The 25,100-nt window shown below is 37.0% G+C and overlaps 4 protein-coding genes across 6 annotated transcripts; 1 reads left to right on the top strand and 3 right to left on the bottom strand.

Annotated features, from left to right (window-relative positions):
* Positions 1-1,696: 1,696 nt before the first annotated feature.
* On the bottom strand, positions 1,697-6,468 carry LOC103959830 (trehalose-phosphate phosphatase A). Of its 3 annotated transcripts, XM_048565687.1 has the most exons (13): positions 6,175-6,468; positions 5,830-5,895; positions 4,950-4,990; positions 3,946-4,330; positions 3,709-3,849; positions 3,554-3,625; positions 3,301-3,426; positions 3,148-3,204; positions 2,930-3,031; positions 2,690-2,767; positions 2,521-2,590; positions 2,354-2,424; positions 1,697-2,265 (listed from the first exon to the last, which is right to left on the bottom strand). In XM_048565687.1, the coding sequence occupies exons 4-13, from the start codon at positions 4,240-4,242 to the stop codon at positions 2,119-2,121; spliced, it is 1,161 nt and encodes a 386-aa protein (XP_048421644.1). In that variant the 5' UTR covers positions 4,243-4,330; positions 4,950-4,990; positions 5,830-5,895; positions 6,175-6,468; the 3' UTR covers positions 1,697-2,118. The 3 variants fall into 3 exon arrangements, with proteins under 3 accessions (XP_048421644.1, XP_009370472.2, XP_009370473.2); XM_009372197.3 differs by lacking the exon at positions 4,950-4,990 and having other exon boundaries at positions 6,175-6,467; XM_009372198.3 differs by lacking the exons at positions 5,830-5,895; positions 6,175-6,468 and having other exon boundaries at positions 4,950-5,009.
* Positions 6,469-14,514: 8,046 nt separating this feature from the next.
* On the top strand, positions 14,515-15,096 carry LOC103961996 (NDR1/HIN1-like protein 10). Its single transcript, XM_009374656.2, has one exon. It carries the CDS (start codon positions 14,515-14,517, stop codon positions 15,094-15,096), a length of 582 nt encoding a protein of 193 aa, XP_009372931.2.
* A 3,074-nt stretch (positions 15,097-18,170) lies between these two features.
* LOC103961995 (pentatricopeptide repeat-containing protein At1g08070, chloroplastic-like) lies at positions 18,171-20,266 on the bottom strand. Its single transcript, XM_048565461.1, has 3 exons — positions 19,865-20,266; positions 19,570-19,695; positions 18,171-19,329 (listed from the first exon to the last, which is right to left on the bottom strand). The coding sequence occupies exons 1-3, from the start codon at positions 20,221-20,223 to the stop codon at positions 18,813-18,815; spliced, it is 1,002 nt and encodes a 333-aa protein (XP_048421418.1). The 5' UTR covers positions 20,224-20,266; the 3' UTR covers positions 18,171-18,812.
* A 2,374-nt stretch (positions 20,267-22,640) lies between these two features.
* LOC103959828 (BAG family molecular chaperone regulator 7-like) lies at positions 22,641-25,100 on the bottom strand. The gene is made up of 3 exons (XM_009372196.3): positions 24,303-25,100; positions 23,761-24,051; positions 22,641-23,035 (listed from the first exon to the last, which is right to left on the bottom strand). The coding sequence occupies exons 1-3, from the start codon at positions 24,981-24,983 to the stop codon at positions 22,811-22,813; spliced, it is 1,197 nt and encodes a 398-aa protein (XP_009370471.2). The 5' UTR covers positions 24,984-25,100; the 3' UTR covers positions 22,641-22,810.

Consider the following 25,100-nt stretch of genomic DNA (forward strand, 5'->3'; position numbering starts at 1 on the left):
TTATTTTTTTTACAATTAAACACCGTTATAGGTACATTCATCATACATGTCCGTATTTTAATTTTTTAAGTCCTTATACCATTCCAATAATTGAAATAATAGTTTACGGACAATATTTTTAATTGTTACCAACGAAGGTAAAATAATAATTGCTAAGTATTCTTGGGTTACGAAAACTATTTAGAAGACAATATTCTTGAGTTATTTAACCCATAATGTAAAGTATTAACATCATATATATAATGAGCTACATTATATTATAATTAGCTATATAAACCATGCACTATAGTTAGCATTGATCTAAGTTTTGTTCGATAGAGAACATGGTTTGTGTTTGTTTGTACCATACTTGACCAATCCCGAAACTACCGAGCACCAGTCAACGTCATACCTTCAAGGACCTATTGAGGGGTTCATGCTGAGACACCCTTGCCGAAGCACAAGAGTTTCCCTTCAACCAGGAGGCCAATCACAGCACGACACATGTCAACATCAGAATAAGGCTCATAGAGTCCCACATTGGTCGCGAACAAAAGCTGGAGACTCTCCTCAACTATAAAAGAAGACCATTCTCCTACAATGAGGGGCGAATGTCATTATTGTACTTAAACTAATCGTTAGAACCCACTAATGATAATTATGCTTAAATTTACGTATTTGTGTAAACCCTTCACTATTAATGAGAACTCCTCTACTCCGTGGACGTAGCCAGACTTTGGGCAAACCACGTACATCTTGTATTTGCTTCCCTATCTCTACCTCTTTACACATCATCATCATTATGTGACCGGAGCAACCGAGCGAAGGTCACAAACTTGACACTTTTTGTTGTACCAAAGTCCTCATTGATTTTGCGCATCAACAGTGTTAATTTTACATATATAAAATAAATGGATAAACGGTTATCCGTTTATAACCACGATTAATAACTATAACCACTCATTTAAATTTCACAGGTAAACAGTTATACCCATAACCGTCTATTTATCTAAATAGTTAGCCATAACCATAACCGTGAAATTTAAACGAGCGCGTAATCGCGGTTACCCATAACTGCGGGTATTTTGTCCATCCTTAATTAGCATCCAAAATGCTCAAATTAATTGCAAAAACCCAATTCAAAACCCAGATCAACCAAGTTGCCCAAATCAACCTTTGGCGCCAACTCCGACACAAGATCCTTGGCATTTCTCTAAATTCGGCTGCAAAAATAAGAATTTTGATATGGGTTTTTCACAAAAAGAGGGTGATTTGAGCTTTTGAGAGAGAGAGATGGTGTTGGATGGAGTGCTTGTAGTTGTACCATTGAAGAAGAAGACCAGAGGATAATGGAATGCAATAAAAATGGCAAAAGTGGATTAAAATATCATAAGAAGAATGACTAGATGATGCTGGAATGAATTTAAAAAACATGACAATAGTAGATTAAAAATTGTAAAAGTGAATAAAAAATAGCAAAATATTTTAGTCTAGACTTTAGTCTGACACTACACCAAACATTTTACTTTACTAATCTTATCTTGCTTAGTCCAAGCCAAGTCAGTTCAACTTAGTCCCTGAAGCTAGTCCAGTCCAAGATAATCCGATGCAACAAACGCATCTTAAATGGACTCAACATGTGATAATTCTTATATTTTTATTGTTCTATTTCTTTTAAGCTACGCGCCTGTCCTATTAAATCCTGAATTCAAATCTCTATCAGAATATCACATTATCATAAAGGAAGGAAAATTACAACATGATGCATGTGTTTCATGTAATTAAAAGAATCAAAATCCAAAATCCAAGAGGAATCGAGGAAAATAAAAAGGAATGAAATAATTAATACATTGAGAACGAAAGAAAGAGAAAAAATGAAGGCGCCTTAATTGGTAAAACCAGAAGATAAATTAACCGAAGGCATTTACAATTAAGGCACAAAGCTTTTCACGGCCAAAAAAGGGCAAGAAGCGACGAACAGAGACCAGCAAGCGTTCTTCCATGCCGGCCTGCTTCCCCAAACCTCTTGGAGTATACTTATCTAGAAAAAACGTAAAAAAAAGCAGTCCGTCCAGCCTGTTTTCGTCGTACAAGCATGTCAAGATTATGTCTTCTATGTAATTATCTATGCAGTAATTTTTATAGAGCACTTGACTTCCTCCATATAACCAGTGACTTAAGAAACTCCATTACCTCCGAGGGATCCCGGAGAGAGTAAAATGCATTGCTGTCCTTGGGCTCGGCCGAGACTAAAATGCCGTAACCTTGGTTTCCTTCCCTCAAGACCTGTAACAGTCCCCCATCAAGTTAGCAATTTGATCGGTTTTATAGAAGACCGTCAAAACAAAACGATAACAAAATTTTCGAGTTTTACCTTGAATGCATCTTCATCTGTGCGGTCGTCGCCAATATATATTGGAAGAACATCTTCGCAATTACTTAGTCCTGATACAAAAATTCATCGTAGGGCGAGTATAAGATGGAATTCGATGAATTCTTGAAGATCACTTTAAAGCAGCAGGAGAGAGTAGAAATACTCACCAAGAGATTCGAGTAAAAACGTGACGGCCTTCCCCTTGTCCCAGTTTATTGTAGGTCGAACCTCTAAAACCTACAAATAAAGAAAATAGAATGTATTGAATTATAATTACCATAGGACAAAGATAGAAAATTAAGGTAGATCAGCTTGCATTTAGGCTTTTAAAAATACCTTTCGCCCATGAGTCAAGCGCAAACGAGGGTAGTCTTTAAGAATTTCATGGACGCATTGCAGAACCGCAGGCCAACTCTGAAGGCAACAGTGTATAATTAGTAAACGCAAAAGAAAATTTTACTGCATAACAAAAGAGAGGCTCCTCCAGCCTCTCCTAGTTTTTTATTCCCTCTGCCGGAAAAAAAAAATATCTTAAACTCAAAGTAAATCAAATTTAGTACTCGAACAAGAGACTACCTTCTCATCTACATTGCGGTAATGTACAGAGACACAGAACTTATTATCCTCAACTATAGCTCCTTCAATGTCTTTCGTACTTTCAACGAGCAATTTAAATACCTGGGCAAGCATAAAAAAATCAGAACACTATCTCATCATTCGTAACAGAAAAGATAGGAAGGGATATCTTGTTTATTATATTGATGCACACAATAACAGAGAAGAAATTTACAAACCTCTCTAATCGTCGGTAAAAATTCAGCTGCAGGCTGGAACAAATTAACCGCCTTACCCTGAATGTACAAAAAACCAAAAGATGTTAAAAGAACAGAACATACGCGCATATTTATTTTGTGCGCATGAGAGGGCGAGAGCTTGCAGCCAATTACCTTTTTGTCAGTTGACTTAAAACAGTTTCTCTGGTCATCGTTTATAGTTTGTATAACCGGGGCCATTATGTCCATCCCATGACTACCCGCATAATAGAGTTCATTTAGTTTTACAAACTCGTATACCTGATAGAATAGGACACAGAACAATCAAAATCAGCAAGCACCAGAAAAGATTGTAAAAAATGTAAACAAACAGATGATCGCCGAAGAGTATGTCATGCTCATGTTTAAGGCTCGGGCTAGCAATTACCTTGTCATGGCTTCTTCCACTGATAATTGCTGTTGGGAAATGTTTTGCTACCTTTCTTACGGATGCACGCATCTAAAAAGATTAAAACATCTTTGATAAGCAAGCAGAGCGTTTTAAGTTTTGCATAAAATATACAAGTATCAAGATGTTCTTACGGCATCAGACATAAAGGCACAGTCAGGGTTATCTACAATTGGTGAAAGAGTCCCGTCATAATCAAGAAACAATGCTATTCTCTTGCCCTTGGCATAATTAGAGATTTGCTCGAAAGATGCAAGTGCGGATGGATACCTGACCTGCAAGATTAGACAGAAAGATGTTAAGTACTGCATAAATAACTTAGATTCAAAGCCTATTGGAGGTTAAAAAAAACATGAAGGAATAATTGTTACCATCCATGTGTGATAAGATATATCAGCATCTGTTGCCCCAGACTCATTGTTAACATCCTTCGTTATCTTTCTGTGAGGAGGCGATGAAGCTTTCATGGCATCGAGCCAAGAGCTAGAGCGAACGTCATCAAGTAATGCGTTCTTTTTCCTAGGGATTGTTAGGTATAGACCTCCAGGGAAAGCTGCTCCTGGAGTTGAATATGGTAACAGGCTGGTATGGACGCCACCAAGTCTTGACTTGCTCAAGGGTGGAGGATCAGCAAGAACGGGAGAAGCATGATTTGATTTGAGGTCCATTGGATCCAGATTTGTAACCCCGTCGTACGAAATAATGTTATCACAAATAAACAAGTGTATAAATCTATTATAACTTCTTCAGATGACCCTGTAATCAATGAAAAACAACCATTTGCACGAGTTAGACAAAACAAAATTCCATTAGCCTTCTATGCTTTGGATATTACAGAATATTCCAAAGAGGAGGGTTCTGTGATCACACTTTCAGGCAATATATGCACGTGTTTCCGCTTCAAGAGAATTTCAAAAAACACAAGGACATGCCAAATTTTTTATATACACAGAACAATGATCCGTTAGCTGCGATTATGCCATTTCTTTTGAAAGTAGCGGCAACGTGTTCGGTCCAATTTCTTAGTTTCCGAAATTGAAGCACACTATGAAGTTTTGCACACAGGAGGGAATACACAGCCCATAGCTAAAAGGGAAAAACTAGAACCTCAAGGGTTGCGAAACTACTTGTGCAAATTTACACAAATGCAACACTCCTCTAACTCCGCAGAATAAGCATATGGTGGTGAACTTTGAGAGTTAAATCAGCGTACCAAACATAACTCAGAAAAGCATGCGTATGTTTAAACGCGATCAACTGTGCTAAAACGTACAATTAATCTACACGAAACGCAGAGGAATACAAAAACACTACAGATTCTCCGGCTACAAATATTGCAAGAGAAGAAATGCAAATGTTTGGACATACAGCTCACCCGAAAATATGTGACTGGTAGTTGCATACCATTAACAGCTCCTATGTCCACACACCGGGGGGACGAAAACATATTAGATGAATATATATAACCACAAAAAGGGGGCCTACACACAAACATGGAATCTTCAAAACATATGAAATGGACAGATTTGGATGCAAGAAAATGTATGACCACCTCAAAAAGAATACAAGTTGCAAAAGACTATACTTTTCGCTCTTACTTTTGAATGGAGGGGGATTTGAAGACTAAAACTCGGACAAACACTCTTAACCACTTGAGTTACACGCCACTTGCGGCATCCTTGAAAGTTCCAACGGAGACAAACCCAAGAGTAGAGTTGAAGTCTAAGGTCAAGATTTTGGCATTTTGCATAAATGACTTCAATGATTAAGACTTTTCTTTTGTTTTTAATTTTCCCCTCTTGGTTTTGCATATTACGACATGGTTTCGACATTTGACCAATCATTTGCATTGAAGCAAAGAAAATAAATTTAACAATTTGGAGTGAAAAATCAAAGGATGAGAACAAAAGAACAATATGACATCAGCTCAACCGAAAACAGCTCAACAGGAGACAATGATGACATCATCTGTTTTTGCACTTAGAAAAAAAAAATTAATTAGGAAAGAAAACAACCATAATTATATCAATTTATACTCTTAAATCTTAATTATTAACAGAACCCAAATCTCATCAGTGCCAAAGATCAAAACTTTATTAATTAATCACATGTTTAGAGCTAAAAAGTTTATATTTTTCTTAACCAGGAAACAAAAAATACACTCGGCAATTCGAATTTTCGAATAGCATTACGTGGGAAACTGAAAGAAGAAGAAGAAGAAAAAAAAAAAAAAAAGTGGCGAAACGACGACGTACCAGGTTGAAGAAATTTTGATCCGAAGCGCCAGCAGTCTTCGAAATGCAGGGGCGGATGCAGGAAACCTTCAAAACCAAATTATCGAAGGTCAGCAGCGGATAAAAAAACCGGTGAGGCGGATGGAAAAATCCGAAATGCTCTGTTTAGCAGCCAAGAAAACAGAGGAAAGCAAAAGGGGAAAACAAAAACGAAAGAAACATTCTTCGGCAGCCGCCGCTTCAATTCAAACAAACGGCACTGTTATTTTCTCGGCAAAAAGACAAAAGGGTGATATTATTTTCTCGGCGGCCAAACAGATGACAGAGAAAAGGGAGAGGCTTTAACAACGAATGTAAAATATTCACCTTAATCCGCAAGAAACTGGCTGCGCAGAAAATCGGAAATAATAGGAAAAAAAGCTATGGCGGAGAATCGCGAAGGAAGCGGCCAATTAGGTAAAATAAAAAAGGGGCAAATAAAGAAACGTATAAAATCGGCAAATGAGCGAACGAGAGAGATGAAAGAAAGCCCTGAATTTTAGAGTTTCGGAATTTATAGAGAGTTTCGGGTTGGACGAGAAACGTGCTCCCCAATCCAACCCGGCAAAACCCCTCCCCAACCTACAAACTCCACCGCAGTTTGACGCGTGTACGGGCAGCATTCTAGTCTTCTAGACTATCTGGTTATATAATAATTTGGCTGAATTGCTATTATAATTCGTGAATTACACACCATCTCAGTGAAAATTAAGAACGTATTCTACTTGAATCCAACTTTTTAAACTCAAAAATAATTTTCAAGTTTTAAGACTTAAAAATTTATTTGGTTGGACTATTTTCAAAAATTGAACTCAAAACTAACTCAAAAATATAATTCACTATTTTCCTTTCTCTCCCTTCTCCTCTCTCGCTCCAAATCTATCTCTCTTTTCTTCTTTCTCCTCTTTTTTTTTTTTTTTTTTTTACTTTTTCGTTTCTCCTCCAATCCGTTCTCTTCATTCTCTTAGTTCTTTCTCTCCTCTCTTCCTCTCTATCTCCTCTAATCCTCTTACTTCTTTTCTTTCCTCCAATCATCTCTTACTTTGTTTCCTCCTCTCTCATCTTTTTCTCTCGACCCCATCTTTTTAGATCTCTTTATCCAATTCAAGTTGTAAGATTTAAAATTTTTAAATCGCATACCAAACAAGTTTTTGAGTTTTAAAGAAAATTGTTTTCAAGAAAAATTCTTAAGAAATGTTTTGAGAAATGATAAAAAATTTCAAATAGGATACTAAACAAGCCCTAAGTTTTTAATTTTTTTTTATAAAATAATTTCTAAACACATTAAAATTGCTAATTTTATCTTACCATTAGTATATGCCCACAAACAAAGTGTGTGTGTGTGTGTGAACTTTTTTACTTTTATTTTTAAAATTGAAGGAAAAATGAAGAAAGTGAGAGAGAACGTGAGAGTGGGGAAAGAGGGAGAGAGTTTTTTTTTTTTTTTTTTTTTATTTTCTATTTTTTAAAATTAGAGATGATAAAATTAGTGAGGCTAAAAAAAATTGTTTTGTGAAATTAGAAAGACAAAAGTGTCTTTTCAACCCTTGTGATTGACAAAAGACAGAGTTCATTAATATGTAGTTTGTATTAGCCTCTTGCGGCGTGTGGCAATTGGTTTTTTTTTAATTTTACTTATTTTAGATATTATTGTTTTTTACTACAATATATTTTAAAAATTAATGAACGTAACAAATCACAATCCCACTATTTTTTGCCTTCTCCTTTGGTATACATAGATTATATTCAAAATTACTTTATCTATTTTTTTGTCAGCTTAAGTCACATGATATTATTTAGTACTACGGTCTAATGATATTCCTCTTCACTTATAAGTGAGAGGTCTTAAGTTTGATTCTTGTCAAATATGAGTTTGAACCATATAATTGCTAGTCTATTATGAGGCTTAGCCTAATCCCCCACCCCTTTACTGTAGTTAATATCACTTGTTTAAAAAAAAAAAAATCACAGGACATTTTAGTGGGTAATATCGTCATTTTATCACCTACAAGCTTTAACATTGCATGAAAGTTACGAATCTAACATTTAATTTGCATTCCAAATTTAACTCCGTACACTATTTCTTTTGAAAAAAAAAAGGACCTTAAACTTATGTAAAACTATTAATCTTTCAAAGTGTGTCACATGCAAGTCAAGTGACTTAAATTAATGAAAAATTGAATAGAGTAGGTTCGTATCTTTTCAAGGATGTAATTAACAAATTTTTATTCATTTAAAGACTGATTTTTTCGAAGAAAAAAAAAACCTAATTTGCATTTCAGTGATAATTGGGAAAAAAAAAATTTCAGTTCACCCTAATAATTTTATCATGCTTCTCCACGTAATGTCTTTGTTAGCTTACTCTATTTGAATATTGAGTCTCTGTCTTTTCTTCTTTGCACACTTTTATTTGTTTTGTCTTTTAAATTTTCCTTGAAGTTTTTAATTCAAAGGTTAAAAATGCGTGTAAGGCGAAAACAATTGGAGGTATAGAAACCAGTTTTCTAGTTTATTTATTTATTTATTTTCTTAAAAGCGATTTCTCTCGTCTACCATTGTTCATTGAGTCAATAATAAGTTCAATAATATTAAAAGTATAAAAAAATATGACAAAAGTAACATTTTTGTAATATTAATGCTTTTTCAGGTTTCGGACTAGAACTGAAGTCAGCGACCAGAAGATTGAAGAAAAGACGTGCGTCGACGATGCTGGCGGTGAGGACGGGAAGGAGAGTTGCCGTTGACGGTGGTGGGTGGTTGCAGGCCTTAGCTGGGTTGGAATCGGTCGATGGTGTTTTGTTCCATGGCTACAGAAAAATTTAATCAGAAGGCTTGAACGGACGACTCATATTCTTCTTCTTCTCTGAGTTGCAATAGAGAGGAACAGTGGGTTAGGGTTGTGAAACAGAAGGAGCAGTTGCTTGCAGCCGAAGCATGGAAGGGGGGAAGTAGGGAAAGCCAGAAACTCAGTTTAAGAGCTCGTTTTGACGTACTTTTAAAATAATTACAAATGTTTTTTAATTACGAAAATATTTGAAGGTTTTTTTTTAAGAGAAACTAATGAAAAAGGTTTAAAAATTTTGAATTTTAATAATAAAAACAAAATAAAGGATAAAATAAATAGTATCAGAATTGATTTTTTAGTGTAAAAATATGATGTTTCATTCAAATAAACAGTACTTAAGACTTTTCGTCAAAGTTCTTTTTTTTTATTTTATTATTAAAGCTTGATTTTAAAAACATTCTATTAAATCGTTTTAATCATTTTAAAAATACTTTCAAACGAACTGTACCTGCTAAACGGTTGATTGGTCTCTTTACCAGTAGCTAGGTGTCCAAAGATTAAAGGTTGATTTGACAAATATTCGATATTGAAGGCTCAGTTTGATTTAAAATCATATTTCTCAGTTAAAACGTCAAATTAATATTATAATTAAAAAGGGGGGTGTTTTAGTGGGGCCCAGAGGATCCAAGGCGGGACACGTACGGCAGGAGTTTGGCGGGGAAAAGCGCGTGACGACACTTGTGTCGAGTAGGAGCTGACATGGCCACGTTGTGGAGCGGGGCCCACCAAGTAAGTGCTGGACGTGTCGTCGCTTTCAGCACCAAGTTGGTGGTCGTCGGTGGCGGTGTTGACGATAAAACCCAAAAGAGGGTTGGTCCCACGTGGCGATGAGAGGGAGGGATCGGGACCCATGTGTCTTTGTCGCCACACGATGGAACTGCGTGGCAGCTGATGGACCCAGTGCGTGGGAAAGACGTGGGTGATGTCCGTGGCAAAAACGACACAGCCTTGACGCGCATCTCCATGTGCGTTAGAGAAGGAGAGAAAAATGTGTCCTTTTTGCGCTTTAAACGGCCGTTGGTTTTGCCTATTTCCATCGACTTAGTACCACTTGATTGGCCTGTAGTCTGTGGGCAAGAAATAATCCATACTATTCTCTCTTTAATTTCAGGTTAAATAAACGATTCAGTATTACGGTCTAGTGATATTTCTCTTAACTTGAATGTGAAAGGTCTTAGGTTCCAATCTCGTGAATGACAAATTCTATACCAAATTAAGCTGCTAATTATGTGACTTTGCCGAATTTTCCCTCCCCTTAGTATAAAAATATCAATGTACTAAAAAATTTAAGATTGAATGAAAAAGAAAATATGTCCTTGTAAATGCCATTTTATTACTAAAAGAAGTATGTATGAACAAGTCTATAAGTCACGCTATTAGCTTAGTTAAGGGTACAAACTAAAAGATTTGATGAAAGAACATTCGAGCGTCAACTATTAATCTCAACGAATGAGTAATGATATTTATCGATCGGCTTAGCGGAATGGAAAAACCATTATACGTAGTTAGCTCAAAATAGCAAGTTTTAATTTTAAAACTCTTTTAGAATGTGAACATCTAACGTAAAATTAATTGGTAAAAAAAGACAAATTATTTAAACAACTTACAACTCTCAACATATTAAAAATAGTTAGCTCATCCTTTTGAGATGTTATTTTGGTAGTTTTTATTCCATATTAATTACTAAAAAAATCGATAGAAAAATTGTACATTTGCTCAAGAAAATGGTATGGACTATGGAGTCCAAGGAAAATAAATTTATAATGTTTTAATCACATCTGAACTACAATATAGCAAAGCATCAGAAAACATTAATTACAGTCGTCTAACTACGACAGTTCTTGCAACAAGTGAACCCCAATGAAACGAGTAAAACCAATACGTTTTCAACAACCTTGTGACAATTGACAAACGCTTATGAACGACATGGTTGACACATCTAAACAATCTCTCTCTCAATCATATAGTAGTCTCATCTCCTAAAATTTCACCAATTTTCCGCACAGAAAAGAAACAAGACCTTTGATGTAGAGATCCGGAGATGATATCAAAACTGAAATATGAATCCAAGAAGAACTTGGGCACACGTGTGGGGTGATCCGGCGGGGTCCTTGTCCGAGCTGCCGACATATATGCCTCTTATTTTAACGAGTCAAAGACAGGGACAGGTGAAACCAAAAAGGGGAAAAGGAAATTACTTATTACGAGGTAGATCGCCGGAAAATGGAAAACAGTTCGTGGGAAAAAATTGAGAGAGTAGGCTTTTGGAGGGGTTTGACGGTACTGGATTAGGTAATTTTATGTTTGAATGAGGGCATGGTAGGGCCCAAGTGGCAGTTGGGGTACTTGCCTTCTCAGCCAAGCAAAGACGGAATCTTATTTTCAACGCCGTGCGGTGCGGTTGCGATGTTAAAAGTCTGACTCCAGATTATATATATATTTTCTTATCTATTTGCTGTTTTATAAGCATGCACGTTCATTTTTCTACAGCCACAAAAATTAAAATTTGTTTCATTGACGATATTTTTACTTATTATTTTGTGGTTATTCACTACACTTATTTTAAAATTTATACTTATTTAACAATAATAAATATGATAATGAGTATCATCATCACCTGAGAAGAGTGAGCAACGATATTCCCTTTCGAGGAGTCTGTTTTTAAATTTTTGTTTCTAAAATAAAACCTGAGTCGTTAGATTAAAATGTACTTTTGCTTGGTGCATGAATGTTGTTTATTTGTTACAAAGAGCTTGAATAATTTATAGTTTCTCTGTGTATCAAGGATAAAAGCTGGTATGTCTTGTCATTATATAAGTCATACAGAGAATATATTTTGGATAGTTCTATTCACACTATTTTTTACCTCTCACATATTTTTGTTAATTTTTATTTATTGATCTTCTTTATCATTCGATTCAATAACTAAAAATTAAAAGAAATATGTAAAAAATAAAAATGAATGTATGAATAATACCACCTTATATTTTTTAGCGTCACTTCACTTGCATTATTGCACATATTTTACCCACCTTGTTTTCTGGTTCACTAAAACTATCTTTTGCGATACTGCATTTTCTTATACATTTGCGCAGAAACAGAAAAGTTATGTGATTTTTATGTGAATCACACGGTAGATAATGTTGTAATCATTATTGTGAGATTGCCTAGAAAATGGTTAAAGGTTGAAAGAGTGCTAATCACAGAATCAATGAAAACGTGTTGGCATCGCCCTTGACAAAAGGGAAACCCTAATACTAAACAATAACAAAAATCAACAAATCCATTAGAAAGTCACTAATTAAAAATATATTGCGTGACTTAATAGAATTTTACAGCATTTTTTAAAAGTATATACATATTAGGTCCGACTGCATACTATAGTCTATAGCACATGCACTTTTATAACACTAAAAGGTCAGATGAAAAAGTCCCGTTGAATATCACCCTGCAGAGCCTCCAACTACCTGTAATTTTCGGTGGATTTAAAGTAAAAACGGTCATGTAACGTTATTATTTTATTTAAATTATAATACATGAATTTATTTGTTATCAATATATTTTTGTAAGTGTGATATATCAATTACGTTGTTGATTTATAATAATAACAATGTTAAATACACCACATTAGCGGTGGATTTAGGATTTAAACCGTGGGGGTCCCAATATTAAAGGTCAAAGTTTTTAAGATAGAAACACAACACAAAGCGCGCAAACAAATTTTAGTTTATTTACGAAGTCATTTCATCGAACACTTTGGTAGGCTTATTGTCGTCATCCAAAGCATGTTGTGCAAACATCAACATATATCGACATCTGTCGAAACAATCTGATGAGTGCTATAGAGAGCATTTGTTGAGTTTTGTCAACGCAACTTGCCGAGTGCTACCTAGATATGCCTTGCAAAGATCACATCAAACACTTGGTAAGCCAAAAGGTACTCATACCATACATTTAGAAAGTCCTTGGAGAACCTTCACATTATTGTTTCCCAACCTTTAGGTGGTCCTAAGTCCCAATATACATCCGACCTTGCACCACGTGACTTTGTATTCTAAAAATTTTTCCCCAACTATCACCTAACTATATGTTTGTATCTAATTTTTAATTAGTGGGCGGTTAATTATAATAATACATAGTTTTCTTTCTATACTCCCAAGTCCCAAGTAATTGCGTTTGTTTGACTTGAACCTAGTTGTTTATATACTTTAATACTTGTATATGCAGCAAGCAATTGTAGAATCTGAATCTGCTAATTATAGTTTAATTAAGGTAATTAAAATGTAATTAAACATGATCACTTCCGTCGGGCAATGAGTCAGTGACACGACTTGTGATGGGGAGCTATTTTGTTCTAATTCACAAAAAACAAAACTACTTGTCTCAAAGTCTGCTGACAATAATAAGTGCACGTACCAAAATAAAGATATTGTTTACTCTGTCAACATACATTGCAGTTCTTTTTTTTTTTTTTTTTTTTTTTTTTGCCAGATTGGTTGAATGAATAATTTTGATTTTTGAACATATATTCCTTTCAAATATGTGTGCGTGTAAATTTGACCTAAACAATATCGAAGCCTGGATTTTTGACCGACGGCAAATAGATCGAGGTCAAAACTGCGACAGTAGTATTAATTTTGGTTGCAAATTCCAGCATGGGTTGCTGGATTTTTCTGCAGGAACGAGATGCTGTGAAATGTGAATAAAATAGAGGCTAGGTTTTCAGGAATTCAAACTAAAGATATTAAAAGGTTGTGCTGTATTGCCATGAGAGAAGTTTTGCTACCGACACTACGGTTAAATTTGGAAAAAGATTTCTATAACACGGTTACACTGCTAGCGTGGCGTGTCATTTTGTAAAAGTTGTTCTTCTAAATTAGACCTCGGAAGGTTTGAGGGTTTATGAACTGAGTCTTCTTATAGTGGTCTTTGATTAGTTTTGCAATTTGATAAGCTGGGAGGTCTCCGCCTATGTTTTTTTTTTTTTTTTTTGGGTCATAGCTCGGCCTAGGTTGATAGTTGCTTAGTTGTTTCGGCTTTTGTCACCGTGTAACCGGAGAAAAATTAATGGTTGAAGATTATGAGTTTGAACTTAAACATTATTCGTCTAGAAAAAAGAACTTCAAGCATTGTTTTTTGAGCGGAGATGCATCGATAAATCTAGTGGTGGAGCTAATATAGGGTTATTTGTTGTCCATAACACAAACATGCAACTTTAAAAACTCCATGTATATTTGCATGTGTATTATATTTGACCCTATAAACAGCTAAAACAAATCAAATTATAACCTCCTTGTCCTACTTCTTCTTCTATTTTTTTGTATTATCCTTGTCTTCCTTTTCTTTCTTCTTGTGTGCAACTCTATTGTGCCACCAAACGGTCGATGAAATGCCTCAGTTGAAAAACCTTGATAGACTTCAACATTACTCCATCGTTTCCTATAATTACCGTTGACAAGCCCATATTATATAGTAATTGTTGGCATAAGCCTTCGGCATATGTTGGCAAAAATCAACCCATTATTTAAAGTTTTTTTTTTTGGTCAAAATCATGACCCATTATTTAAAAATCGTGGCTCCTCCACTGAATAAACTGGGTTTATACCTTGATCATATCATTTAGTAGAATAATAATGTTAACAATTACGGCAATTTTAGATTTGACATGAAGTTAAATAGATTTGATTTCTTTCTTCTCCCCTAAGCATCATAAATGTTAATACATTTACATGTTGTAATTAAGTAGGTTTTTCTTCAACATAAACCCTGAACCCTAGAACTTTTGCAACCTTTCTTCTATTCACTAACACAATTTCTTAGCCATGTCTGAAACTGAAAGCCCAGACATCAAGAATACCCGGGGTGGCGTGCTGCTATTTCTGTTCTTGTTGTTTGCTGCTATGTTTGCTCTTGTAATGAGCAGAAGGCATTCGGAGTCGTACAAAGTCCCTGAATTCTCCATCGGCGGCGCTTACCTTAACCAATTCAATTGCACCAAAGTCAACCATACTATCTCCTACAACCTCACCCTAAACATAACCCTCTCAAACCGTAACAAAATAATCTACTTTGAGTTGAGTGACATCCACGTCACTGCACGCTATCAAAATAATAGGTTTGGTCCTGTTACTCTGATGAATAGTTCGACGACACCGTTTCTCCAAGGCCCTAAGAACACAACGATTTTTCAGAATATAGTTGTTCAAGGGCACGGTAAGACTCTGTTGTTTGATCGGCAACCTATGAATGCTGACCAAATTTACAATATCGGCGTCGAGATTGCTTTCCGAGAAAAGGTTGGTAGAATGTGTGGCGAGGTCATCTGCAATCTAAAGCTTCCTTTGATGAGTTTTAATGGGACATCTTGGAATAGGTACAACACTACAAAGTGCTCGGAAGTTTAATTTTTGTTTCTGCCTAAAAAAGGGCCGTTGATTCGACCTTAGCACTGTTCTCTTTTTATATTGTGAAGATAAATACCATTAAACTAATAGCTAGTTTGTAAAGTGCTCGAACGTTTGCCTTGTGTTAACTACAATTTTCAACTTTAACCTATTGAAATTGGTTTTTACTTGCCTAATTCTGACTCTTGAGACAATGCGTATGAGTTTATGAGACTGTTTTCTTCATGAGATTTTGGGTCAAATTTATAGGCCTAAACTTGGGCTTAGCTCCATGCCTTGCCCAACCAACACAATGTGGAGTGCACGTATTTTATTTCTGCTACAAAATTCAAACTTCCATCTTATTTCAAACCAAAACCACCAAATTCCATTGGATTTTTTCCAAATGAGGTGTTCTACTCTACATGTTTAACTTGGTCATGCATGTCAGTGCCCCAAAGGTCAGGAGAGAAACTCACATGATCATAGTCACCATTTTTCTCTTTTATCAAAGTTAGGATGATCCTCGCCAGATCCTCCAATCACATTCATTCATCTATATCGTACGATCAGAAATTATTGTAATTTTTTTATTTAAAATTAAATATAAACAGTACCTGACAAAAACTAATCACACGATTTATGATGAACGGATGTGATTGGAGGATCCCGAGGTCCTCGCTCTTATCGGAGGGTTCAACATTTTCGAGATTCTGTCAATTCCATCAAATAGGCGGAACTTTACTTACGTGGGAACATATAGTAATCTCGTCCTTGTCGACAGTATGTATAGAAAACTATATGTTGTAAGTAATTATATTTCATTAATCATATGAAGGTACAAATAATGCACGAGTCCAACTATACAAAGAGTTCCAATTTCCCCATAAATACTTCTAATATTATCACAAATAATACTTAATTACTCACTAGAGTTATTAGATAATTAAGGAACTTGAGCTTCATGATGACTTGGACTCGAAATTTCTATGGACACTTCTTGGTATTATAAATGTTTCAACGAATATGTCTTTTCGGATAAAAACCCTAAGAATTGTACGTAGCCTATAAATCGTAAAGTAAACCCCATCTCTTTTGTTGTGACCTTTCTTCCATTCACAAACATTTTCTTAGCCTTGCCTGCAACCGAAAGCTCAGACAACGGGAATAATAGCAACGTCGGGCTGGCATTGCAAATCCCGATGCTTGCTTGGAACAGAAGGAATTCGGAATCAGAGTTGTACAAACCCTCAAATTCTCCGTCAACGGCGCTTACCTTAACCAATTCAATTACAACGAGATCAACAACCTTGCCCTCAACATTACCCTCACAAACCCTAACAAGATGACCTACTATGAGTTGAGTGACATCCAAGTCATTGCATCCTATCAAAACGAAAATTTATGAGATTGTTTTTACACACAGCCTCATGAATTAAAATAATTACGCCAAAGACACAGGCCTAACCTGGGCCTAATTCCTTGGCCACCCTACACAATTCTTTGGAGTACACGTATTTTATTTATGTACAATTCAAGTCCCACATCGTTCTTCTCCATTTGTAAGTGGAATGTCTTTAGATTTGACTCTTCTTGAATGCGAGTTCGTGTACATAATGTGCTTTTGTATATCACCTAAGGATATGTTAAAAGCTCTGCCAAACATGTTATTCAAGGCAGTTCACAAAACAAGAATTATCTAAGCACAATGCAGGAAAACAGACTTAACATTGCTAATGGAGATTATCATGCAGTTTTTAACTTAATACTCATGAGAAGAAGCAAATCCTTCAAATTCCTCAGCTAGGTTACATCTCTCTAGTAAGAGCTACAACAAGAAAACCCACTAAATGGCTATATTGTCTAATTCACAAAAAACAAAACTACTCGTCTCAAAGTATGCTGACAATAATAAAGTGCACGTACCAAAATAAATATTATTTACTCTGTCAACATTCATTGCAGTTCTTTTTCTTTTTTGCCAGATTGGTTGAATGAATAATTTTGATTTTTGAACGTATATTCCTTTCATATATGTGTGCGTGTAAATTTGACCTAAACAATATCGAAGCCTGGATTTTTGACCGACGGCAAATAGATCGAGGTCAGAACTGCGACAGTAGTATTAATTTTGGTTGCAAATTCCAGCATGGGTTGCTAGATTTTTCTGCAGGAACGAGATGCTGTGAAATGTGAATAAACCAGAGGCTAGGTTTTCAGGAATTCAAACTAAAGATATTAAAAGGTTGTGCTGTATTGCCATGAGAGAAGTTTTGCTACCGACACTACGGTTAAATTAGGAGAAAGAGTTCTATAACACGGTTACACAGCTAGCGTGTTTCATTTTGTAAAAGTTGCTCTTCTAAATTAGACCTGTTTGATGGTTTATACATGAACCGAGTCTTCTTATAGTGGTCTTTGATTAGTTTTGCCATTTAATAAGCTGGGAGGTCTCGGCCTAGGTTCTTTTTTTTTTTTGTTTTTTTTTTTTTGTGGTCAAAGCTCCGCCTAGGTTGATAGTTGCTTAGTTGTTTCGCCTTTTGTCACCATGCAACCGGAGAAAAATTAATGGTTGAAGTCTTGAAGATTATTAGTTTGAACTTAAACATTATTCGTCTAGAAAAAAGAACTTCAAGCATTATTTTTTGAGCGGAGATGCATCAATAAATTTAGTGGCGGAGCCAATATAGGGTTATTTGTTGTCCATAACACAAACATGCAACTTTAAAAACTCTATGTATATTTGCATGTGTATTATATTTGACCCTATAAACAGCTAAGGCAAATCATATTATAACCTCCTTCTCCTACTTCTTCTTCTTCTATTTTTTTGTATTATCCTTGTCTTCCTTTTCTTTCTTCATGTTTGCAACTCTATTGTGCCACCAAACTCTCGATGAAATGCCTTAATTGAAAAACCTTGAAAGACTTCAACATCACTCCATCGTTTCCTATAATTACCGTTGACAAGCCCATATCATATAGTAATTGTTGGTATAAGCCTTCGGCATATGTTGGCAAGAATCAACAAGTTCCTACCAGGTGTCCCATGTAATGGTCTAATAAAGTCTTTTTTTTTTTTTTTTTGTCAAAATCATGATCCATTATTTAAAATCTTGGCTCCTCCACTGAATAAACTGGGTTTATACCTTGATCATATCATTTAGTAGAATAATAATGTTAACAATTACGGCAATTTTAGATTTGACATGAAGTTAAATAGATTTGATTTCTTTCTTCTCCCCTAAGCATCATAAATGTTAATAAATTTACATTTTGTAATTAAGTAGGTTTTTCTTCAACATAAACCCTAGGGAATGTACGTAGCCTACAAACCCTAAACCCTAGAACTTTGCAACCTTTCTTCTATTCACTAACACAATTTCTTAGCCATGTCTGAAACTGAAAGCCCAGACATCAAGAGTACCGGGGGTGGCGTGCTGCTATTTCTGTTCTTGTTGTTTGCTGCTATGTTTGCTCTGTAATGAGCAGAAGGCATTCGGAGTCGTACAAAGTCCCTGAATTCTCCATCGGCGGCGCTTACCTTAACCAATTCAATTGCACCAAAGTCAACCATACTATCTCCTACAACCTCACCCTAAACATAACCCTCTCAAACCCTAACAAAATAATCTACTTTGAGTTGAGTGACATCCACGTCACTGCACGCTATCAAAATAACAGGTTTGGTCCTGTTACTCTGATGAATAGTTCGACGACACCGTTTCTCCAAGGCCCTAAGAATAGGGCTGGGTTCGGTTTATTTTGGTTCGGTTTTTTCTTAAAACCGAAACTGAACCGAAATTTCGGTTCGGTTCGGTTCGGTTCATTTTTTTTTTCGGTTTTTCTCGGTTCGGTTTTTTTTCGGTTCGGTTTTTTTCGATTCGGTTTCGGTTTTTTTTCGGTTTTTTTTTTTTTTTTTTTTTTCCCTCCAAAATTGAAAAAAAAATGGAAATATGAAAGATCACATTTTCAAGCACATTAGCAAGAGGAATGGTCAAACTTAGTCCATTTTCTTCAATCAACCAATGAAATTGTCTCCCGATACTCAAATCTTCAAGTTGAGCACACGAAGAAACCACCCCAATCATTGTAACTTCATCCGGCATCACTCCTTCCACCTCCATTTCCCGATAAATCCTCAACGCCTCGCATGCCAACCCACATCGGACATACCCATTAATCAAAGAATTCCAAGAAACCAAATCTCTCACACAACTTTCATCAAACACCTTCTGTGCAGCCTCCAATTCTCTGCACGAAACAAGCATATGAATCACAGCATTGTGAACATAACTTGCGAACAAATCAAGCAGATGGATCCAGATCCAAGACACGATTAAAACCCACAAATCGATCACCAAAAAAAATACTTTCACCAATAAAATCAATCAATCAAATTAACAACTTTACAATCAGATATATAGATACACAACAATATGTATAAACATATGAGAGAGATAGAGAGAGAAAGAGAGATGTAGAGAGACAGACCTGATGATGTTGATGAACGCTAGAGAGAGAAGCAGAGGACAATTGGAGGTTGCTAAAAGAGAGCTAGGGTTTCCCAAACCCCTCGTTGTACCCTCCCTTGCAGAAGCTCGACTCTTCCCTCTCTCTCTGATAACAAAATTAAAGCCACCATACATAAGCCCAAAATTAAAGTTGCAAAATTTAAAAATTAAATGTGTTTAATTCCGTTTATAGCGAGTGAATTCAGAGTCTGAAGTGGATCAAAATTGAGGAGAAGTGGGAGATATAAGGGTTTCGGAGATGAGATTGGACTTACCGGTGCAGATCGAACAAGCGGGTGTGAACGCAGTGGAGTCGAATAGAGTCGAGCAGAGCAGTGCAGTGCAGAGGAGAGCAGATCGAGAGGTAGATCAGCCAGCCGACATCAAATGCTGTGGATGGATTATGACTATCTAATGTATAAGGGCGTCTTTGCGAATAAGCAAAATAATATACAGCCTCGAGAGAGAGGAGAGAGAGGAGAGAGACTGAGGGAGTACGAAGCAGAGCAACAGCTGGCGAAGCAAGAAGAGAGGAGGAAGAGTAAGAATCCGAGGAAGACGACGAGGAGGAAGACGAAGACGACGAGGACGAGTCCGAGGAGTACTCAGACAACGATGAGGACGAGGCCACCATGTCTCAGAGAGAGAGGGAGGGAACGAGAGTCTAGAGAGAAGAGGCAGGCGGCCAGGGGAATGAAAAATAAGGAGGAGGAGGGAGGGTTAGGGTTACAACAACTTAAAAAATTAAAAATAATCTCACAAATCCTGGAGGCATGAGGGTTCGAACCCATGCCTCCATGCTTGTAAAGTTTCACTGAAACCAACTTGGCAACAGGTTCTGTTTTGTTATGATTGTATGACTAAACTATTTATAAATATTCAAAAAAATTATATATATATCGGTTCGGTTCGGTTTCCGAGCCTCAAAAACCGAAACCGAACCGGTCAGATTCGGTTCGGTTCGGTTTGACAATTTCGGTTCGGTTTTTTTTTCGGTCTCGGTCCGGTTCGGTTTTCGGTTTTTTTCGGTTTTCGGTTTTTTGAACCCACCCCTACCTAAGAATACAACGATTTTTCAGAATGTAGTTGTTCAAGGGCACAGTAAGACTCTGTTGTTTGATCGGCAACCTATGAATGCTGGCCAAATTTACAATATCGGCGTCGAGATTGCTTTCCGAGAAAAGGTTGGTAGAATGTGTGGCGAGGTCATCTGCAATCTAAAGCTTCCTTTGATGAGTTTTAATGGGACATCTTGGAATAGGTACAACACTACAAAATGCTCGGAAGTTTAATTTTTGTTTCTACCTCAAGAAAAGCCGTTGATTCCTTAGCACCGTTCTCTTTTTATATTGTGAAGATAAATACCATTAAACTAATAGCTAGTTTGTAAAGTGCTCGAACGTTTACCTCGTGTTAACTACAATTTTCAACTTTAACCTATTGAAATTGGTTTTTACTTGCCTAATTTTGACTCTTGAGACAATGCGTATGAGTTTATGAGACTGTTTTCTTCATAAGATTTTGGGTCAAATTTATAGGCCTAAACTTGGGCTTAGCTCCATGCCTTGCCCAACCAACACAATGTGGAGTGCACGTATTTTATTTCTGCTACAAAATTCAAACTTCCATCTTATTTCAAACCAAAACCACCAAATTCCATTGGATTTTTTCCAAATGAGGTGTTCTACTCTACATGTTTAACTTGGTCATGCATGTCAGTGCCCCAAAGGTCAGGAGAGAAACTCACATGATCATAGTCACCATTTTTCTCTTTTATCAAAGTTAGGATGATCCTCGCCAGATCCTCGACTCACATCCATTCATCGTATATCGTACGATTAGAAATTATTGTAATTTTTTTTTTAAATTAAATATAAATAGTACCTGACAAAAACTAATCACACGATTTATGATGAACGGATGTGATTGGAGGATTCCGGGATCCTCACTCTTATCAGAGGGTTCAACATTTTCGAGATTCTGTCAATTCCATCAAATAGGCGGAACTTTACTTACGTGGCAGGGGAACATATAGTAATCTCGTCCTTGTCGACAGTATGTATAGAAAACTATATGTTGTAAGTAATTATATTTCATTAATCATATGAAGGTACAAATAATGCAAGAGTCCAACTATACAGAGAGTTCCAATTTCCCCATAAATACTTCTAATATTATCACGGATAATACTTAAGTACTCACTAGAGTTATTAGATAATTAAGGAACTTGAGCTCCATGATGACTTGGACTCAAAATTTCTATGGACACTTCTTGGTCTCATAAATGTTTCATCGAATATGTCTTTTCGAATAAAAACCCTAAGAATTGTACGTAGCCTATAAATCGTAAAGTGAAGCCCATCTCTTTTGTTGTGACCTTTCTTCCATTCACAAACATTTTCTTAGCCTTGCCTGCAACCGAAAGCTCAGACAGCGAGAATAACAGCAACAACGGGCTGGCATTGCCAGTCCCGATGCTTGCTTGGAACAAAAGAAATTCAGAATCAGAGTTGTACAAACCCTCGAATTCTTCGTCAACGGCGCTTACCTTAACCAATTCAATTACAACGAGATCAATTAACCAATTCAATTACAACGAGATCAACAACCTTGCCCTCAACAGTACCCTCACAAACCCTAACAAGATGACCTACTATGAGTTGAGTGACATCCAAGTCATTGCATCCTATCAAAACGAAAATTTATGAGATTGTTTTTACACACAGCCTCATGAATTAAAATAACTGGGCCAAAGACACAGGCCTAACCTGGGCCTAATTCCATGGCCACCCTACACAATTCAAGTCCCATATCGTATACACGTATTTATTTATGTACAATTCAAGTCCCATATCGTTTTTCTCCGCTTGTAAGTGAAATGTCTTTAGATTTGACTTTTTGCTTGTAAGTGGAATGTCTTTAGATTTGACTCTTCTAGAATGCGAGTTCGTGTACATAATGTGCTTTTGTGTATCACCTAAGGATACGTTAAAAGCTCTGTCAAACATGTTATTCAAGGCAGTTCACAAAACAAGAATTATCTAAGCACAATGCAGGAAAACATACTTAACATTGCTAATGGAGAATATCATGCAGATGAGAAGAAGCAAATCCTTCTAATTCCTCAGCTAGGTTACATCTCTCTAGTAAGCAAGTCCTACAACAAGAAACCCCCTAAATGGCGGTGATCGGTGGTATTACCGTACACTCACAAGCGTGACTCAAAGTTTATTAGAACTGCTCTCTTCACGTTCAAGCATTTGGACAACTTGTGCCACACCTTCAGCGATTTCCCTCTGAATGACACCATCCGGCATATCAAAGGTCCTCCGCCTCATGGAAAGTGATTTTCCAGCACCAGCAGGCTGGGGGTCAACCACCTCAAGCATCGCTTCAAGTTCATCCACCATCGATCTCTTTGCTGAGCGCACCATTACATCAGCACCCTAAATACAATGCAAATTGTCAAAACTGCATTACAGTTATTAATTTTATGACTCCTTTGACATGGTAGCAAAATAAGGGAAACCAAGGAACCTAGTGTGCCGGTCGTCAGTGAAATTAGAAATTTCTAAGCCTTCTGTGCAAATGTGCATATTTGTGCATAACATGAAGCATGGTTTGTCAACTAGTACTCTATTCCGGCAATTGGTGATGCGTTTTCATCAGAAGATCAAAGGATGTTTCATAATATTATGTTCTCACATTTGGGGAGAAAATCGATTGACATCCTTTCAGAGAACATTTTGTAGAACTCAGTTTTACGTTAGGTAATATCTTCCTTGATTATTGCTGGGCAGCATTTAGTATTAAGGAACCGACACGACATTGATACACTCCTTTTGACCAAATGAAAGTTCAATTTATGCTGGAAAGAAACAAAAATTCATAAAGAACCACCATCAATTGTTGAATGTTCTTCTCACAGAGGTGGTGGTAAAGAAGGATCAAACAATAACGTAAACGAACATGATACTGTTTCATCAATTTCAAACTTCAATCAGGAATGAAATTTATCTAATCGTTTAAAATTACGAGTTTGTACGACCAGAACATGCATCAACAATGGCAAGCAATTTTACATTCAAGTTACGAGAATCATATACGCAAATGAGTCTTGACTTTTGAGCTTCACAAATATAAATTCAAAAACACTGGTAAGGAAAGTTACCTCAATGGCATCAACAGTGAGAAGCAGGACGATGATTCTTTCAGTGAACCTCTGACGCTCTGCTGCATCATGGGCAACACAGCGGCGGTAAGAGAAGTTATTGAACAATGCTCTGAGCTCCTTCAACTTGGACTTGGCAACAGCGAGATCGCGAAGGGCCCTAAGAGCCTGTGATCTGCGGATCAGATAAGCTCTGAAAGTCATCTGTATCATCATTGCTGCATCTTGAGGAGACAACTCCTTCCTCTTGCCCTTCGCATTTCCACTGCCTCCAGCTCTCTTTGCAAAAGCCTACAAATACAAGAACTCAGTATACTATCGTGCCCTTCTCGGTCACAAAGGCGCAACCTTTCCGTTGCGCCAAAGCTCGCCCTCTTTGCATTACCATTGATAAACAAGCTAATCAATTTAATTTCAACTCAATCAACTCAAGAACTAATCCCAGGGTTTAAAATGTAATTCCACATTACGATTGGTAATCCACCAACTTAACTATGTTTAAGCGGAAAGGATGAACAGCTTAAAGTGTAATTTGAAATTACCTGTCTAAGAACGACAGCCCCATGATCAACAAGCTCTTCAATCTCCACCAGACGCGTGTCACTCTCTTCCTTCCTTCCCTTCTTGACCTTCGTCTTCTTCTTCTCCTTCTTCTCCTTCGCATCGCTACTGTCACTATCACCGCCATTCGACGCCGTGAACGAGTACTTCCGCGAGATCTCTCCCTTCCCCTCAATCTCAGCCGTCCATCTGTACTTCTTCTCGGTTTTCTCCTCGGTCTCCTTCTTCTTAAGCTTTCCTCCCTTGATCTCCGTCGTCCACTTGTACTTCCGCTCGAGCCCGTGCTTCTCCGGCCCCTTGATCTCCGCCGTCAGAGTGTACTTCCGATCCCCGCCCGATTTCACCTTCGCCAGCCGATCGAACCGCGACTCCAGCTCACTGACTCGGTCGCTCAGGCTCTGCAGGAACAACCTACCCCCGAGCCTCTCGACTCGCTGAATCATCCGGTACGAAAGAAGCGACGGCATTTTGATTGGTGTCGGACTCAACAGCTCCAGCGCGTAACCGAGCTCGCAATCCTCCTCAACATCTTCGAAAAACGAAGGGAAAGGGAAAGGTAGGGTTTTGGGAGCGGCGAAAATGGAGGTCTCTTGGAGAAGAAGCGGCGGCGGCGGGGGGCAGTAGTAAGGGTCGACGAGCTCGATCCTCCTGAGCCAGCTCATGGTTCAATTGAGTCAACTCGGCACTAAATCACTGAGTCAGATCGAACGAGTTGATGGAATCTGTGATGTGATCTGTGGACGTTGAAAGCCGCTGATTAAAAGACGAGTAAAAGAGGA

Source organism: the organism of the source record quoted next, unplaced genomic scaffold, assembly GCF_019419815.1.
Source record: "Pyrus x bretschneideri cultivar Hongxiangsu unplaced genomic scaffold, Pyrus_bretschneideri_v1 Contig4, whole genome shotgun sequence".
Taxonomy (NCBI): Eukaryota; Viridiplantae; Streptophyta; class Magnoliopsida; order Rosales; family Rosaceae; genus Pyrus; species Pyrus x bretschneideri.